This window comes from Columba livia, chromosome 17 (genome assembly GCF_036013475.1).
Source record: "Columba livia isolate bColLiv1 breed racing homer chromosome 17, bColLiv1.pat.W.v2, whole genome shotgun sequence".
NCBI lineage: Eukaryota > Metazoa > Chordata > Aves > Columbiformes > Columbidae > Columba > Columba livia.
The window spans coordinates 8,761,585-8,778,104 of NC_088618.1; the positions used below are offsets into that span (position 1 = coordinate 8,761,585).

Here is a 16,520-nt window from a genome sequence, read left to right on the forward strand (position 1 = left end):
CCCTTGTGATGAATATTTAACAGCAGTGCACAGGCTGGAGCGGAGGATTTCTCCGGGCTGCCTGGGCGCTGGCAGCTGCCGCCCGCCCCAGCCCCGCCGCCCGCCCGGGCGCACTGCGGAGGAGGACGGGGCGTCGCGGCGGGGCCGCCTGCCCGTCCCTGCCCGTCCCTGTCGCCGGCATGGGGACGCAGGGGCTGGGGATAACTTTCCTGACTTTGCCTCTCATCGTGCGAGCAGCCGCGGGAGGTGAGATGCGCTGCCCCCCCACCCTCCTCCCGGGCATCTGGGGCGGCCGGAGGGGCCAGGAGGTCCCCACGATGGGAAAGGAGGGGCGGTCGCGGGGTGGGGGGCTGCGGTGCACCTGTGCCAGCCCTGCTTATTCCCGTCCTTTTCCCGTGTGCCAAGGGGGTGATGCAGAGTTGGGGTCCTCGGGGCAGCTGTGCCAGTGGGGCTGGAGGCAGGAACTGGGGGTCCTGCTCTGGCCCGGGAACCTTCTCCTGCCCTCCCACCATCCTTCTCCCTCTGGAGGATGTCCCCATCGTGCCACCAGGCTCTGGGAGGTCTCAGCCCACCTGGGACTCTGTCCTGGCAGGAGGTGTCTGCACTGGGGTCCCCTTGGGCTGGGTGGACATTCAGGTATTTGGGTCTTGGGCTTCAGTCCATCTGCCCCACAGATGCACCATCAGGAAACACAGATGAGGATGAAACCTCTGAGCAAACTGGTGCTGCCATCCCGGAGATGAAGCGCTGGGGTGCTCACCTGCATTTGGGCCAGCGGTGGCAGCAAGTGCTGCCCTGGCTCCCGCCAGAGGATGCTCGTGGTTGGGTGAGGGCTGGTGGGTGCAGATCCGAAGGTCTCCTGGGAGCTCAGCTTCTGCCTGGACAGGGAGGAAAGTGGAAGGTCCCTGCTCTGGAGAGCCTCTGAGTCCTGCATCAACTTGCTCCCGGCTCTCTTCTGAGGCTGGTGTCTCCTGTACTGCTGTAGTGAGGATTTGGATGTGGTGCTGCAGACTGGGGCCATGAGCAGCACAGGTGGAGAAAGGCAGGGCTGCCTGCAATCTGCTGGTCTGAGCGGCTGTGACCGGCACAAGAATGTGGCTCAGCTCGCCTGCAGCCCTCCAGCCGTGAGCACAGACCACTCGTGTAGGGTGGCCCTGGGGGTCCGAACACCAGCTCTGTGCCTCCTGCCAGGAGCAGGAGAGCTGAGGAGGGAAGGGGTGTGCTCCCCAGCTCCCGTTGCAGAGCTGGTGGCCCTGGGCAGATGTGCAGGCAGCAGGAGCTGGGCTCCATCTTCCTGAGCATCCCCTGGGCATCCCCTGGGCATTCCTGCACCTTATGCACCGGCACCTGAATCAAGTGCATGGTCCCTGTAGCCACCCTGAGCACAGGCAGCCCCCCTGGTGGGAGATTGGCAGCTCTGGCTGAGGTGTCCCTAATGATGGGGAGAGCCGTTGTCCCCGCAGTGTGGGCTCAGGCCTGCCCACCGCCACCCCCTGCCTGCTGCTGCCAGCCCACCCGTGGGCAGCCGTGGGAAGCACTGGGAGAGGGCTGCAGCAGCCCCCCCTCAGCTCCCTGCTCACCCAGGGGGGGCAAGACGTCTGGTGTGGGGCGAGGGTTTGCCTCAGCTCCCCAGGATGAGAAAGGGGGGAACGGCCCCACAGCAGCGAGGTTTGGCTGCCTTGCAGCAGCAATGCTGAGGGAGGTTTCCCTGCGGAGCAGACGGGGGAGGCAGGGAGGGTGCGAACACGTGAAAACACCAGTGCTGAGAATAACTAGGATGAAAATGAATGCTGGTGGGACCCCTGGCTGCAATGAGGGGTGTCCTGGCCATTGCGGGGGGTGGGCATGGCTGTGTGTGGGTTTGGGGAGAGGGTGCCTGTCTCCATCACCTGCCCTGAGCTCTCCTCTCCCCATAGGGCAGTGGTGCTATGACTCGCAGGACCCCAAATGTGGTGAGTGTTGCCCTGTGCGGGATGGGGGGTGCTGGGGCTGTGCTGGGTGTGGACCCCTATGTTTCCCCTGCCTGGCTGCCCTGGGCAGCAGCGGGGAGTGTGGCTTGGAGAAGGGTGAATTCACCCATATCACACTAAGGGGGTGTGATTAGAGGAGCTTGACTCCCAGACATGCTGATGCAGAGACGGGAGACTCAGCCCCAGCCCAACTGCAAGCCTGGTCTGGGTGCTCCCAGGGCAGCAACAGCCTTCCCTGTTTCATCTGAAGAAAATTAAGGCCCAACTTAAAAGATGCCATTAGCAACCCCAGAGAGGAGCAGGCATTAGGGTGCCCATGGGGTCCCAGCATGAGGAGGGTTGGCTCCATTTGGGCAGGCAGTAAGCCCTGCCTGTGCTGGGGAAGTGAAGCATGGCCAGGAGCACTTTGTTTCAAAGCATGCAAATAGCTTGTAAAAGGTTAATTAAGGATCAAGGAGCATTTAATCAGCTGTTACGGCCCAACAGTTTTATAGCTCTTGGGTGCATGTACCTTATGCCCAGCTGCTGTAGCACATCAGCCATGGCCGGCAAGTGCGAATCACTGGGCTCCGCTTATCCCCACCGGAGCAGCGCTCAGCATCATGGGCAATTTAACCTCATCAGGCTGGTGGTGAGGGCAGATTTTGGCAGGACAGGTTTCAGAGGACTAGCAGGAAGCAGCTTGGGCAGCATGGAGCCACCTGCATGCCCACAGCAGGGCCACAGGGAACGGTCCCTAATGAAGGCACTGGCTAATTTGTGTGGCCAGCACCATGCCAGGGACCCTGCAGGGCAGTGGCACAGCCAGGCTGCGGCTCCTGGGGCTTCCAGGCAAAAAGCTGCCTGCAGTAATGAAAGGAGAAGAGAAGGAGACAGGACTGAGCCTGGGGGCAGGAGGCAGGGGTGAGTGGCTGCCCAGCAGTAATGTGTTCCAGAGCAGAGCCAGCGGTGCACACAGATGGATGCCCGAAGCTCCCTGGGACTGGGCGTCCCCTGGGTGGATGGGGCTGGAGATGCCGGGGGGGCCCATTCCCTGGACAGAACCCTCCAGCATAGACATCGGCGGTGCCAACACTGCTGCCTCAGGGCCACGCTCAGCCTCGTGTCCCCTGGGGGTGGCAGTGGCTCGGTGGCTGCCCGTGGTGTCTCTGCTCCTCCTCTGCAGGCCCCAGCCACTGGAAGGAGCTGAAAGCCACATGTGGCGGTGACAAGCAGTCCCCCGTGAACATTGACAGGCGCCAGCTGCAGCGGGACGGTGGCCTTGGGGACATTCTCTTCGAGGGCTACGACCAGGCCCCCCCGGGCAAGTGGAGGCTGGCAAACGATGGGCATACGGGTGCGTGCTGTGGCCGGGCACCCTCCCCTGCCCTGGCTCCCTGAGCACCATCCTGGCTGGGGTTCCTCTCCTGAGTGCTCCTGCCCTCAGCTCCGCGGTCCTGGGGTGTTTCCTGCCCTGTGGATTTGTTAGTGCTGGGCTTAAGCCTGGGGAGGATTAATCCAGGTATGCCAGCACTGTCCCCCATCCGAACCCTTATCCTAACCCCCATCCTTGCTCTGTCCCGCTGCCTTTGCAGTGATGCTGAGCCTGGAGAGCGAGTCTGTCCCTGAGCACATCACCATCAGCAGTGGGGGCCTCCCCGGCAGGTACCGGGCACTGCAGCTCCACTTCCACTGGGGCAGCCCAGCCGGGAACGGCTCTGAGCACACCCTGGATGGGCACCAGCTCCCCATGGAGGTAGGCGAGAAAAACCACCCTTGCACTCTCCAGGTGGCCCAAGTCCTTGGTGTGAGGGGAAGGTGTGATGCTGGTGTGTCCCAAGGTTGGCACACAGCAGATTGGCCAGGCTCAGTGACCCTGCACCAGCAGGTTCAGCTGTGCTTCCTGCCACGGACAGCCTTGTGCTGATGGTGGGACATGCACAGCTGCTGCACAGGGCACCTGGGCAGTTAAAATGCAGTTGACACGAGACTCAAGGTTTTTCTTTACCATGTGTGGATGAAGCTGCCTCGTCAGGGGCACTCAGCAGGGTCTGGGGTCTCTGCTCCTCCCCAGGACTGCACACTGAGTCAGCATGTGCAAGCAAGAGTGCGCAGGAGCATGCTGTGCCAAACCCGTTGGGACCCTTCTCGGTGAAAAAAGCTCTGTGCCTCTAAAATATTAATTATCTACCAGAGGAGAGCAAAATTTATGTATTGTGGCTCATGGATGCCCTGGGACCACTGGCCCACTTCCCCCACCTCCTTCAAAGGATGCTGACTTTATGGGGTTCTTTGATCCTCCCAGCAGCCACCCGTGGAAGCACCCATGGGACTGGGAGGGCTTTGCTGGGTGGTGGGCGGCTGCGTGTCTGTCTGCTCCAGGCTGGGCAGGGAGATCCATGGGCAAGTGCCCCACTGCTGTGGGTCGGCCAGGGGCAGTTGCCCACATTTGGCCCCTCCATGCTTTCCCCAGCTGCACATTGTCCACATCAATGTCAAGTACCGGACGCTGGCAGAGGCCAAGGGGCATCCCAACGGGCTGGCTGTCCTCGGCATCTTCTTCCAGGTGGGTCTGTGGGTGCTCATGCTGCCAGTGGAGGGGACGCCCTGGGAACAGGTGGGGCGGTCATTGTATGGCTGTCCTCAGAGAGTGAGGAGAGGCAGGAAGGCTGGGTCAAGGCCAGGAGGTGCCAGGGAAGATCAGTGGTGAAATGTGCCACGACCCTGCTGCCGGCTTCATGCGAGAGGCTCATCCATCCCCTCTGCTGCTCTGCGGTGACACAGGTCGGGGCAGCTCTGCCCGCAGACGCTCAGCTGTGCAGGGTGACCTGGCTCTGCGCTGCCCCAGCCTCTTACTGTCCCCCTCCACAGGCCTCTGAAACCCCGAACACCAACTACAATACCATCGTGGCGGGGCTGAGGAACATCTCCCATGCTGGTGAGTCACCTCCTCATTGGGCCAGGGATGGAAAGGGGAGAAACCCTGGTGGGTTTGGGTGGAGGGGACCTGCTGATTTGTGGGGCCATCTGGCTGAAGGGAAACGGGTGGGATGTCCCTGCTGTCCCTGCCATGTCCCTGGCACAGGACAGGCTGGGTGCCCATGTCTCTATCCACAGGTGACTCTGTGGATTTGGCCTCCACCTTCCGCCTAAGCACCCTGCTGCCGCCTGCCCGCCATCTCTCCAGGTACTACCGCTACCAGGGCTCCCTCACCACCCCCGACTGCAGCGAGGTCGTTGTCTGGACCCTCTTCGAGGAGCTGGTGGAGATCGGTCAGGAGCAGGTACCAGCACGCACAGCCCCACGCTCCGGCAGCCAAAAGGCTGGACACCCCGGGGGGCCCCTCTCCTTGTCCTTCTTGACCCCCTAAGCAAGAGCACAGGGAAAGTAATCTCTAATAATGTTCCTGGCAACTTGGCAGTTAATTAATTTTATGAGGGTTAAGTAATGGAGCCATGGCTACCTGCCAGAGGGGAGAAATCCTGTCTGTAGTGCTCTCCTGCCCAACCTTGATGTTCAGAAAGGCAAATGGGAGCAAACTCTTGGAGCAAAGAGGCTCCAGGGAGGTGGTGGTGTGGGTGGATGCATGTATGGACGGATGGATGCATTGATGGAGTGAGTTCTCCTCTGCTACCCAAGCATCTTAGCAGATGTATTTCCTTGAGGGTGTCATGGGCCAGCTGCTCTTTAAGTGCTCAGCACAGGCACTGAACCACCATTAGCTCCTTTAAAACTCACGACTCGATCCATGTAAGACCCTGGCTCGTGCACTACCCTCCAGGTCTGGCACTTACCCTTGGGGTCTGGGCTTGGGAGGGCAGTGAGGGGTGGCAGGAAGACCCCGTTGAAACAGGGCTGTGCCATGGGTCCTGTGCCATTGGCTTCGGGGCAGGACAAAAGGAGGATCACGAGTGGTTGGGGGCCTGGGGTACACGGTGAAGCCACCTCTGCCTGTCCCTCTGTGCAGCTGCGGGCGTTCGTCAGCACCCTCCACTTCCCACCCGCTGGCTCCACGCTCCTAAAAATGACCAACAACTTCCGCCCGCCGCAGCCCCTCCATGGCCGGAAGGTCTTTGCCTCCAGGGCGGCCACGGCCAGCAGTGGGTCCCCGTGTGGCGGCCACCACCAGCTCCTCTCCCCCCTGCTCCTGCTGGCCCTGCTCGCCCCCTTGTCACCAGCACTGTAGGGTCTGTCCTGGCCTTTCACCAGTCTCCACACGAGCATTGCTCTGCTGCTATGGTGATGGGAAGGAAACACACCTGGTTCTTCGGTACATGGGAAAAAAAAAAAAAAACAAAAAAAGCACGTCAAGACCTCAGCTGGGTGAAGATTTTGCAAATTTGGATCTCTGCAGAGGTGAATCTCTGCAAGCCCGGAGCCTCCCTGCACTGGCCCTGTAACCCTGTGGTAGGAGACACCAGGAGGGGATGCTGGGGGGGCTGGAATAAAGCCGAGGTCATTGCTGATGGCTAAGGATCACTGCCTCTTTGGTTCCGTGTCCCTTCGGTGTTGCTGGGGCAGGGTGCTTGCCACCGGGGTGTGGCATTAGTGGGCAGGGAGCTGGGGGACAGTGCCTGGGTGGCGCTGGGGGATACTGGCCTCGTGCATGGCTGCGCAGGCTGGTGTGAGACTCCTCTGTCCTACATGTGCGATGAATCCCTGGAGCCAAACCCTGGCCATGCGTGTGGTTCAGGGTCCTCGCAGTCCCTGTACCTGCAGACACTGTCCTGCTGCTTTCCCTGCGGTTGGGGTGGCTGACAGGGATGGGGCAGCACAGAGGGAACTGATGGCCCTTTCCACAGAGCTAATTTTACGCTGGCAGAAATAGCTGCACCTGCCAGCACCGCTTCAGTGCTGCCTGGCAAGGCAGGGGCAAAGCCAGGGCCCAGGCGAATGGAGTGGTTCATAATTAATGTGCTGAAGCTGCAGGCATGTTCCTGTCTCGTCCTGAGTTATGGTCATAAGAGCACAGGTTGTTATCTGGGAGCAGGGAAGGGCGGGTTGAGGTTTTCATCATTTCTGAGGGGAAACTGCTGCCAGCACACGGTCCTGGCCCAAGAGGTGGCTGCAGCACCCGTGGGTGCAGGGGGCCTGAGCATCCTCTGGGCATGAGGCTTGGGCTCCCTCTGAAGCCCACAGTGGGGAAGCAGCTTCTCCAGAGCACGGAGTGGCTCAGCTGAAGACCCCCCAGTCCTCATGCTGGGGTGCTCGCAGGCCCTTGAGAGTGCTGGGGCTCCATCAAGCCACCCCAGAGCTCAGGTCTGGGGTCTTGGAGCAGCCACCTTGGTTGGCGAGGAGAGCCTGGGCTGCTGGGTGTCTTTGGGTGTGCAGCACCCACAGGATGCTGAATGTGGGGTGCCATGTGCTGCCGCAGTGTGGTGGTGGCAGCGGCCACCAGCTCGGTAACTCCCGCCGGGCTCCGGCTTGTGCCGGCTGGAAGCAGCAGTCTCGCTCCGGGCCGTGTGCTGCCCTGTCATTAAGGACCTCGTTAGCGCAGGTGACAGCTCTGGCCGCCTGTCCCCGCCGCGCTGGCGGCTCAGGCCGGTGAGAGCCGGCAGGTGTGGGGTCACACTCGCCCCGTGTGTCCACGGGCAGCCCGGACTGCCAGCGCCTCGGGGGCTCCGGCTGGCCCCGTGTCCCCACCGTGCCGGAGCGCTGCCATGGCCGCCAGGGGGCGCCCGCCCACCGGCTGAGGGCACCCAGGCGGCGCTGTCACCGAGCGGCGCTGTCACCGAGCGGCGCTGTTACCCGTGTCCCCGAGTCCCGTCCCGCCTGTGCGCCCCTCCGCTCTGCCCTCTGTTCCCCCTGTGACCCCCGTGTCCCTTCTCCGCCCATGTCCCCCCCGCGTCCTCCATGCTGTCTGTGTCCCTACATCTTTCCATGTTCCACCGTTCCCCCAGTTCCCGTGTCCCCTTCCACACTGCACGGCCCAGCCCCAGCCACTCGCATCCACAGGGTGTAGGGGGTGGCTGCCCCACAAACGTGCCTGGGTCCAGCCCAGGGTGGTGATGGGTTCAGCCGCAGAGCACGGCAGGACGTGGCCAGCCATGGTGAGCCCCAAATAGCTGCAGCACCCCCAGTCTACTCCAGTGTCAGCCCAGGGTGTGAGGGCACCTGGGCAGTGGGGCCAGACATTGCCTGCCCTGGGGGGTCCATCAAGGCACAGGCTGTGGCTCTCCAAGGGCGGGAGGTGGCTGAAACACCTGGCAGGAGCCCTGGGAGCAAATACCCCTGTGCTCAGTGTCCCGTCGCCTGGGGATCGACCCTGGCTGGCCATGGTGGCCATGGCAGAGGACAGTAGAGGCACCAGGAGGGTCCTGGCAGCTGAGAGCTCTGCACACACTGTGCAGCCTGCTGCGACCCCAAATTTGGGGAGATGCTGTGTCTTCCACCAGGAACACTGGGCTGCCCTGGCAGCCTGGGGAAAGGACTTGGAACCACAGCAAACACAAAAGCCATTGTTGAATTGGCGCCAAAAAAATGGCTTTTCCCGCGCTGCCCATGGCACAGCTGGGCAGCCATGCTCTGGATGCCACGTGCTGTAAAGTTTGTGCTGAGCAAGTGACACGTGTGGGTACCAGGGCTATTCCTGGCTCCCAGCTGGTGTTTGGCCAAAGCGGGCTCTTGTTTTTGGCCAGGCTGTAATTTTAGCAAAAGTTGTTCCCGAGTAGCGGGGCTGTGGTCGGCACAGCTGTTTGGGGTGAGCACCGGCTCAGCTAGTGGGGCAGCGATGTGCATCGGCACTCCCCTGGTCACGGCCAGCCTGGGGTGCCTGGCCAAAAGTGCCCAAAACATGGCAGAAATGCTTAAACCTGATGTTCTTCCCCTACTGCAGCTGCAGAGGAAGAGGAAAGGGCTGGGGCTCTGCTGTGGCTGGGGTGGGTGACATTTGCTCAGGGTGGGACAGCTGCTGGGGAGGGTGACACTGGCTGGGGTGCAGGGACCAGCCGGGGGTGCACCCCACATTCCCCTCCTGTCCCCCAAGCCCTGGCTGCAGAAGCTGTGCACTGGCGCTGTGCACTGGCGCTGTGCACTGGCGCTGCTCACCCCAGCGGGCCACAGAAGGGGAGAAAACCAAATTTGCTTGAAGTCCTCCCTAAGCAGTTGAGTCAAACCCTTCTGTTCCCTTCCAAGGGCATGGTGAGGACTGCAGCGGCTGCCTCCGTCACACCCATCAGCCACCACTGCCACCGCCTTGCTGTCACCCTGCCACCAATGTTTCCTACCTAGAAATATCTTAACGTTAACCTAAAAAAACCCTACCTTGGAAGTCCTAACAAGGGCTGAAACTCAATGACTGCAGATGAGTAGCACCAGCCCTGTGATAAAACCCCACCATTAGCACACCTGCTTGGGGAGATGTGGGTGTTTACACCAAATATGAGCACAAAACAAGGGTTTGCTTGGTCCCCAGACCAGGGCTGAAACTCTGCTGGGAGTTTTATTTTATTATCACACTAAATTTGAGATGATAAATATTTTGAAGCAGCTGAAAGGTGTTTATTTTTGAGTTGGTTCAGCTTGTTTACAACCTGTTTACAAGCTTGGGTATTTGTCTTTGGGGCTGTTTGCCTCTCCCCAGGCTGTGGATAGTTTAATACACACCTAAATAACCCCCAGCGAGGGGTCCGGCTGCCCCTCCCGGTGCCTTCCTGCCGGATGCCAGCTGCACCGACGGTTGCTGTTTTGACAGAGCTATGCAAATGCTCTGGCCTTTGCAAATGGGCTTGATTGCTCAGGTTGTGTTTTCAGCCACACCAGCTTCAAACATTTATTTATTTCGTTTAATTCCCTTTCAACTGCAGGGTGATAAACCTCGGCCTTGGGCTCTGTGGCTGTCTCCAGCTGGGGCTTTGTTTTGGGGTGTGCCCAGGGGATGTTTCATTGTATGTAATAATTCATAACCTGTATTTTATAATTTATAACCTGCATTTTATTCATTCATAACCTATGTTTTATTTCACGGATTTGGGGAAATCTGCCCAGTATTGTGGGAACCTGGCGACTGTCCCGTGCATCTCCTGGCAGGTCAGACTGACAGATAAGCCCAGCTGAGGGGCTGCCTGGCAGGAGGCAGAGGCTGATTATTTTAATTCAGCCAATAAGAGAGGATTTGGGGTGACCTGGCAGTGGGGTGGCAGCAGGCGGCCCTGGCAGTGGCACAGGGGGACAAGGGCACGAGCTGAGCAGTATCAGGGTCAGCCCTGTCCCTGGTCCCGTGTGTGTGGGGTCAGCGGTGCCCAGCCAGGGCAGCTGGATGCACTGGGGTCACTGGGAAGGGTGTGTGTGTGTACATGTGCCACTGTGTGTGTGCAAGAGGGGTGACCCCAGGCTGGGAATATGCACCCTAGCACAGGCACGCAGACCCACCAGCCTTGGCACCAGCCCCCAGTGGGTCCCTGGTCCCCTGCCCTGCCAATTTTGAGCAGCCTCTGGCTGTCCCAAGCCCTGTCCCCTCACTGCGGTTGCTGATGACCCTGCGAGGTGACATCCCGCTGAGGCAGGGACAAAGCTGGTCCCAGCACAGAGCCAGAACCATCTCGGGGCTGAGCCGATTTGGGGTTTGTCAGTGTGGCACCCACTCGCCTTCACACGTCAGCACTCACTGGAGACAGTTTCGCTTCCTTTTTTTGCCCCCCCATTCGAGTTTCTGATTGGAGACTGTGGCGGGTGAGGAGTAAATTTAGCCAGGGGATGCCCCGCGGCTGCACAGCTGTGTGGCGGTGTTGGCTGGGGGGGGCTGGTGGGGCCTGGGCTCTGCACAGCCTGTCCCCAAACCCTTCGGTGAAGGTGGCTACGTGAGCGGGGGGCTGTCACAATGGGGTGCAGGGGTATGTCTTGTTTGGTGTGGCCTTGAGCTCGGCACAGGCGCAGTAACAAAGTAGGGGGACTCGTGCCGTCCTCCCACGGCCACCCCAAAGTGTTCTGGCTCTGCCCCGCTCCCCCCACCCCGGGCTAGAGCTATTCTCAGCCCCAGCTCTTGCTTTCGAGTTTCAGCCCTGCTGCCTCCAGGAACGGTGGCTGTTTTGGGCGGCTGCAGCTGCTGCGGGGAGGGCAGGCGGGATGTCCCCAACCCCTCTGGCTGCGCCACGTCACCCATGTCTCTGCAGACAAGGTGTTTCATCAGCCCCAGGTGCATTCACTCTGCTCCCGCCACGTCCCCACACAGGGAGCCCCTAAATCCTCCTGACAGGAGATGCTGGGGCTCACCTTGGCCTGCGGAAATCACCGAGTGATGTGCAATTATAAGGAACATTTAACGAAGAACTGTTGTTTTTACATAACTGAGGACCCGGTGCCTGACCCCAGCAGGGGGAAGGACCGAGAGACATCGGACTATGAATCCTTAATGTAAAACACAGTCTCTTCCCGGAATATATACTGGTACCTGTATGCATACTGATAGCTGTATTTACAAGTTAATTCAGGGGGAAGGGTAGCCAAAGTACCAGGAATCCATACCTTAAATAGATTGATAAGGGGAAGGGTATTGTATGCGTTGGGGTAGTCTGTAAACCCTGCAGTACCCAACCAATGGGGAACAGGGGAGGAAAATTGGGTCTGGGATTTTAGGGGGATATAAGCAGGGGCTTTTTGCCCTATTATGTGTGCCTGCCTTTAGGTAGAACACCTGGTGTTGCAATACTGTTATTTAAAAAAAATTGCTTTGCTGAGAGATCCTGCCTGAGCCTATTATATTTGCAAAATAATTGTTTCCTGCACAATAAATAAAGACCGAACAAGCCCAGGCTGGTTTTGGGGGACCAACCTGTGTGTACATGTCTCTCATAGAGGGGCTTCAGCATGGGCACCCCCAAATGCAAGGCCATAGGTACAGGAGTTGTCCCCACCCCAGGGCAGGTTTTGGGGACCAGAGCAGAGCTTTGCTCTGTGAAGGCTGGGGGTGTTTTGGGGTGAAGGTTGTAAGAGCTCCCGTGGCCCCCCCCTCTGCCTCCATCCCCGCATCCATCTTGCTGGTCTTGGCCATGGGGCCCCTCTAAACAGTGTTTAAACCACCGGGGTTTATTAAACCCCACTGAAGACCTTGTTAAGCCCTTGCCTGTGAGCCTCAGCCTGGGAGCGCAGCTCTCGCCAAGCCCCGGTCCCACCATGGGACCCACTGCCTCTCTCTGCAGCTAATTAAAGCTTTCCCGAAGCATCTCATTTACTAAATTAGATCCCCCTCTTTTTAAAATTAATGGCAAGCTGGGAAAACAAAAATTAAAAAGTCTTTAAAATTGCAGCGCAGGGGATGGCAGAGTGAGAGCTGCAGCTGGGAGAGATGCGGGTTTTGGTTTCACTCAGCACATTTGCTCACCAGAAAACCCCACCGAGCGCGGCTATGGGGGCAGGATGAGCGTTTTCCACCCAGGCATCCTCCCCAGTGAGGGCTGGATCAGGCCCTGCATCTCAGTGTGATTCCCAGTGGTACCTCTACAGCCCTGTTGAAGGGCTTTTCATGGGTAAAACCATGGCTGGAAATTCATGGTGCTGCAGGCAGGAGGGAGTAGGGAGGCCCTGGAGAAGCCAGGGCCACTGATCTATAATTCAGCAGATTTTTTCCTTGCCAGTTGTTGCTTAGGGAAAAGATTTAGCACAATCTTTTAATCAATAATTAGTGAGGTTTCCTGCCTCCCAAGTGGGAGACGTGCCTGTGCTCTGCTCTCCCAGACAGGAGCCAAAGCCAGACCCTAGCCCAGTAGGACCCATCCCAAACTGAGCCTGTGAAAAGCTTGGGTCTGGTGCCCTGTAACCGAGGGACAGGCACCACCCGTGGGATGTCAGGATGGATCGGGGTGAGTAGGATGGATAGATGGGTGGATGGAGGCATTAAGGTGAACAGGACAGAGGCACTGGGGTGGACAGGACAGATGGACACAGCAGGGAGGACACACAGCCAGCAACACTGCACAGAGTGGTGCTTTCTCCTCACTGGCTGCTGGAGGCTTTGCCCCAAGCAAGGTCAAGGCATGCACTGCCCGTCCCACAGTGAAGGTGCTGGCTGGCCCCCGGCCTTCCCGGGGCAGTGACAGGACAAAGGGTAATGGTTTTAAAATAAAGGAGGGGAGATTCAGGTTAGACATGAGGAAGATCTTTTTTACAATGAGGATGGTAAAACACTGTCCCAGGATGACCAGAGAGATGGTGGATGCCCAAACCCTGGAGACATTCAAGGCCAGGCTGGATGGAGCTCTGAGCAACCTGATCTGGGTGAAGATGTTCCTGCTCATGGCAGGGTGGGTTGGACTAGATGACCTTTTAAAGGTCCCTTCCAATCCAAACCATTCTGCAATTCTATGATTCTGTGTTCCCAGAAAGCACTTGCAGGGACATGTGGCAACCCAAAGTCTGCTGGGGGTGGGCATCCCACTGGCATTGGCGCAGCCTGGAGAGGGGGATGTAGTGGGGCTGTCCCTCCTTTACCAAAAGGCTGGGGAGGGGACATCTTCCCCAGAACTGCATACAGAGTCGCCAGGTGCTCCTGTTCCCTGTGCAGCTCTGATGGGGTCCCCACAGCTAAGCATTGGTGCTCGTCACAGCTGTGGTTGTGTGTCACTCTATGCGCAAGGGACACTTCCCTGGGGTTGTGCTGAGGACGGGGCATGTGGCGTGCAGGGGCCCTGGCTGCTGTGGCACAAGGTGCAGGGGACGGACTGGTGCATGTCCCTGCAGCTGAACCAGCACCCCTATCCTGGGTGACAGAGGGGTGACCAACGACATGGGGTAGAGCCAGGGCTGGCCAGCAAAGGAACATGGCTGGCCATGGCCCCACAACAAGCCACGTGTCCCTGCAAGGTACCCACAGGCCAGCAGGTGAGGGACAAGGCTGACACAGCCAGGGCCACATGCTTGCTGCCAGGATGGGAGCTTAGACCAGGCTGATGCTCCAAGCTGCTCGTCCCTTGGTCCTGGCAGTGCCAGGGCGGGTCAGTGGGATCCCTGGGGGTGAGCAAGAACTGCAGGGAGCCCTGGGCACCCCTGGTAACATGTGTGTGCGTGTGTCTGTGTGTGTGTGTGTGTGTGTGTGCGCGTGCACACGTGTGTTCCCATCCCACCCACCCGCCTCCATACTGGTGCCACTGGGGCAATGTCGGCCAGCGCAGGGGGAGCGGGTGTGTTGCAAGGACACAGAGACAAGGATGCTGAGCCAGCGCTAGTTCAGTGTTGATGTTTATTCATGTGACACTGAGGGCAGGGGGACAGGAGCCGGGGGCAGGGGGACGTGATGAGAGACATCTGTGCTGCAGGGGGTCGCTGCCCCCAGCAGTGAGGAAGGGGGCCAGGGCCAGTGAGGGGCTGAGGGATGTCCCGGCAGGGTTAGGAGGAGCACTCGCTTCTCTTCACGGTCTTCTGCACGTTGCCAGCCGCATGCGTGACCTTGCAGGTGAAGGTCTCTTTGCTCCGCCACTGGCTAGGAGTCAGCGTCAGGTAGCTGCTGGCCATGTACTTGGTGTTGCTCTGCCACTGGGGCTGGCTGGTGCTCACGCCGTCAGTGATGGTGTTGCCATCAGCCAGCCAGGCCACGGTCACATCGCGAGGGTAGAAGTTTTCGATCAGACACACCAAGGTGGCTTTGTTCTGCTCCAGCAGCTCAGAGGATGGTGGGAACAAGGAGACTTCAGGGGCCGACCTGGGCAAGTCTGCGAGGGGGAGAGAGTGGCAGGGGTGTCAGGGGGACCCTGTGCCCCAGCACAGCCCCTGTCTGCCCTGCTGGCACTGCCCAGGAACTCTGTGCTTCCCCCACACCTGTACCTCTAATATATTTAGATTTGGGATACAGCTCCTTATACAATTTTTACATATATCTGTGTATATATATATATATATAAAAATATATATACACATATATATATTAAAACTTAATATATAAGTTATATATTTATATATATATAAAAGTTATATATATATATATATAAAAGTAATATATACTTATATATATTTAAAAAGTATATATACACATGTGTATATAATACACATACATATATACATACACCCCATATATACTTATATATATGTTTTAAAAATATATACTATATATTTTGTGCATATATATATATATGTGCATGTTCACATTATATATTACAGACATCTATATATACAGGTAGTATACATCATATCTATGTACATATATATCTATCATATATTACATAAATAAAATATACTATGTATAGTATATATTATAGCATATATTTTCAATAAATATGTCTAATTATATATCATCTATAATATAGGTATTTATGTATTTTAGATATTTAATATCTACATAAACATATATGTTATATATATTATATATACACACATATATATATATACACATATGTAAACCAAAATTGCTGGTTAGCTGCCATAAACTGATTTCTTTTCTTTTGCACAGCAATTTGTTTTAAAGTCAAAATTTCAAAGACAAACCATCCTGTTTTCTTCTCAGTTCTGCTTTCTGACACTTTGAGACTTTTCTCAGAAAAAAGTGCTATTACAAATCACCCAAAGGAAGGTGAAGAAAAGAGATTTTGTCTTTCCGAGGTGGTTCTGCTGCCTCCTCGAAAGTACAATGTCTCTATCTCGATCTCTATTAAAAAACCAGGAGGACTTTGCTCTTGAAAACTTTCTGCCGGAGAAATTGAGAAATTACATTTTTCCTCATCTTCCGCCCCTAGTAATTTGATTCAGATTGGGATTTTTGGCCAAATTCTTTCAAAAATCACAGACAAAGACACACAAACGATGTTCCTAGCAGCATTTTTCAACACAACAATCTTCATTTTTGACACGACTTACCTGGAGAACAGGCTCTTTAAGGTACCCCTGAAAACTTTTGGTTAAGATCCCAGGGACGTGCCATTTTAACACAAAGGTGGCCGTGACTTCAGCCCACTGCCATTTCGCAGTGCCCGCGGCCACGGGACCTCGCAGAGAAGCCCCTGCTCCTCACCAATGCTGACGGACTTAGTCCCCAGGGTGAAGAGTTGAGGACTTAGACTTAAGACTAATGACTAATTTCTTTAACAAAGACAAAAATTGACTTTCTAAGAGACCTCAACCTGCGTTTCTGAAATAGGCTCTCTCAGACACAAATTTTAAGATTTTTCATTTGAGAAAATACCCCCCCGATCCTCTGTGGCGTGCACCAGAGCCCTCTGAGTCCGCAGAGACAAGACACAGCCCACAACGCCACGCTTAGTGTCAGTCCCCGAACCGGCAGCAGACCCCAGCCCAGCGCCAAGCCCAAGAAAAAAAACCCAAAATCCCCCAAAATTGACAAAATGTCACAAATTCGTGGTGAAAGAAAGACTGAGAAGAAGTCGTCGACTCACTTGAAATCGTCAACTGGGTCCCTGCGCCGAATATACCACACAGTGATACAGGGCTGTGCAAAAACCTCCTGCCCGATGGCAGGAGCAGTCCTGGGCCCCATGGATGCTCCAGGGTGGAGGTGATGGGATGGGGATGCCCTGATGAATGCTCAAAGATGGAGGTGACGGAATGGTGTCCTGGTGGACCCAGCAGGATGTGAGAGGAGAGGAGGCATCAGTTGTTGGTAGAAAGGAAGAGCTGGAATTAGCAGAGAA

The 16,520-nt window shown here is 56.9% G+C and overlaps 2 protein-coding genes across 18 annotated transcripts in view; one reads left to right on the forward strand and one right to left on the reverse strand.

Annotated features, from left to right (window-relative positions):
* On the forward strand, positions 1-14,594 carry LOC102084899 (carbonic anhydrase 15). Its single transcript, XM_013367434.3, has 8 exons — positions 1-246; positions 1,917-1,952; positions 3,136-3,306; positions 3,545-3,705; positions 4,423-4,515; positions 4,821-4,887; positions 5,067-5,233; positions 5,918-14,594. The coding sequence occupies exons 1-8, from the start codon at positions 180-182 to the stop codon at positions 6,134-6,136; spliced, it is 981 nt and encodes a 326-aa protein (XP_013222888.2). The 5' UTR covers positions 1-179; the 3' UTR covers positions 6,137-14,594.
* Positions 14,104-16,520, reverse strand: part of LOC102090107 (immunoglobulin lambda constant 3) — a 19,625-nt gene continuing 17,208 nt past the window's right edge. For 9 of the 17 annotated variants that reach the window (XM_065033120.1, XM_065033125.1, XM_065033127.1 and 6 more), the window contains 2 exons: positions 16,266-16,299; positions 14,104-14,591 (listed from right to left, as the gene is read on the reverse strand). In XM_065033120.1, coding sequence (XP_064889192.1) covers positions 14,269-14,591; positions 16,266-16,299 — 357 coding nt within the window. In that variant the 3' untranslated portion in view covers positions 14,104-14,268. Of the gene's footprint in view, positions 14,592-16,265; positions 16,302-16,520 lie in introns of all 17 variants that reach the window. The other 8 variants (XM_065033128.1, XM_065033129.1, XM_065033134.1 and 5 more) reach the window with 1 other exon arrangement.

Coding starts and splice junctions, on each gene's coding strand:
- LOC102084899 (XM_013367434.3), top strand. CDS start 180: ATGGGGACGCAGGGGCTGGGGATAACTTTCCTGACTTTGCCTCTCATC. Junction 1,953..3,135: donor CTCGCAGGACCCCAAATGTG/GTGAGTGTTGCC, acceptor CCTCCTCTGCAG/GCCCCAGCCACTGGAAGGAG. Junction 5,234..5,917: donor TGGAGATCGGTCAGGAGCAG/GTACCAGCACGC, acceptor CCCTCTGTGCAG/CTGCGGGCGTTCGTCAGCAC.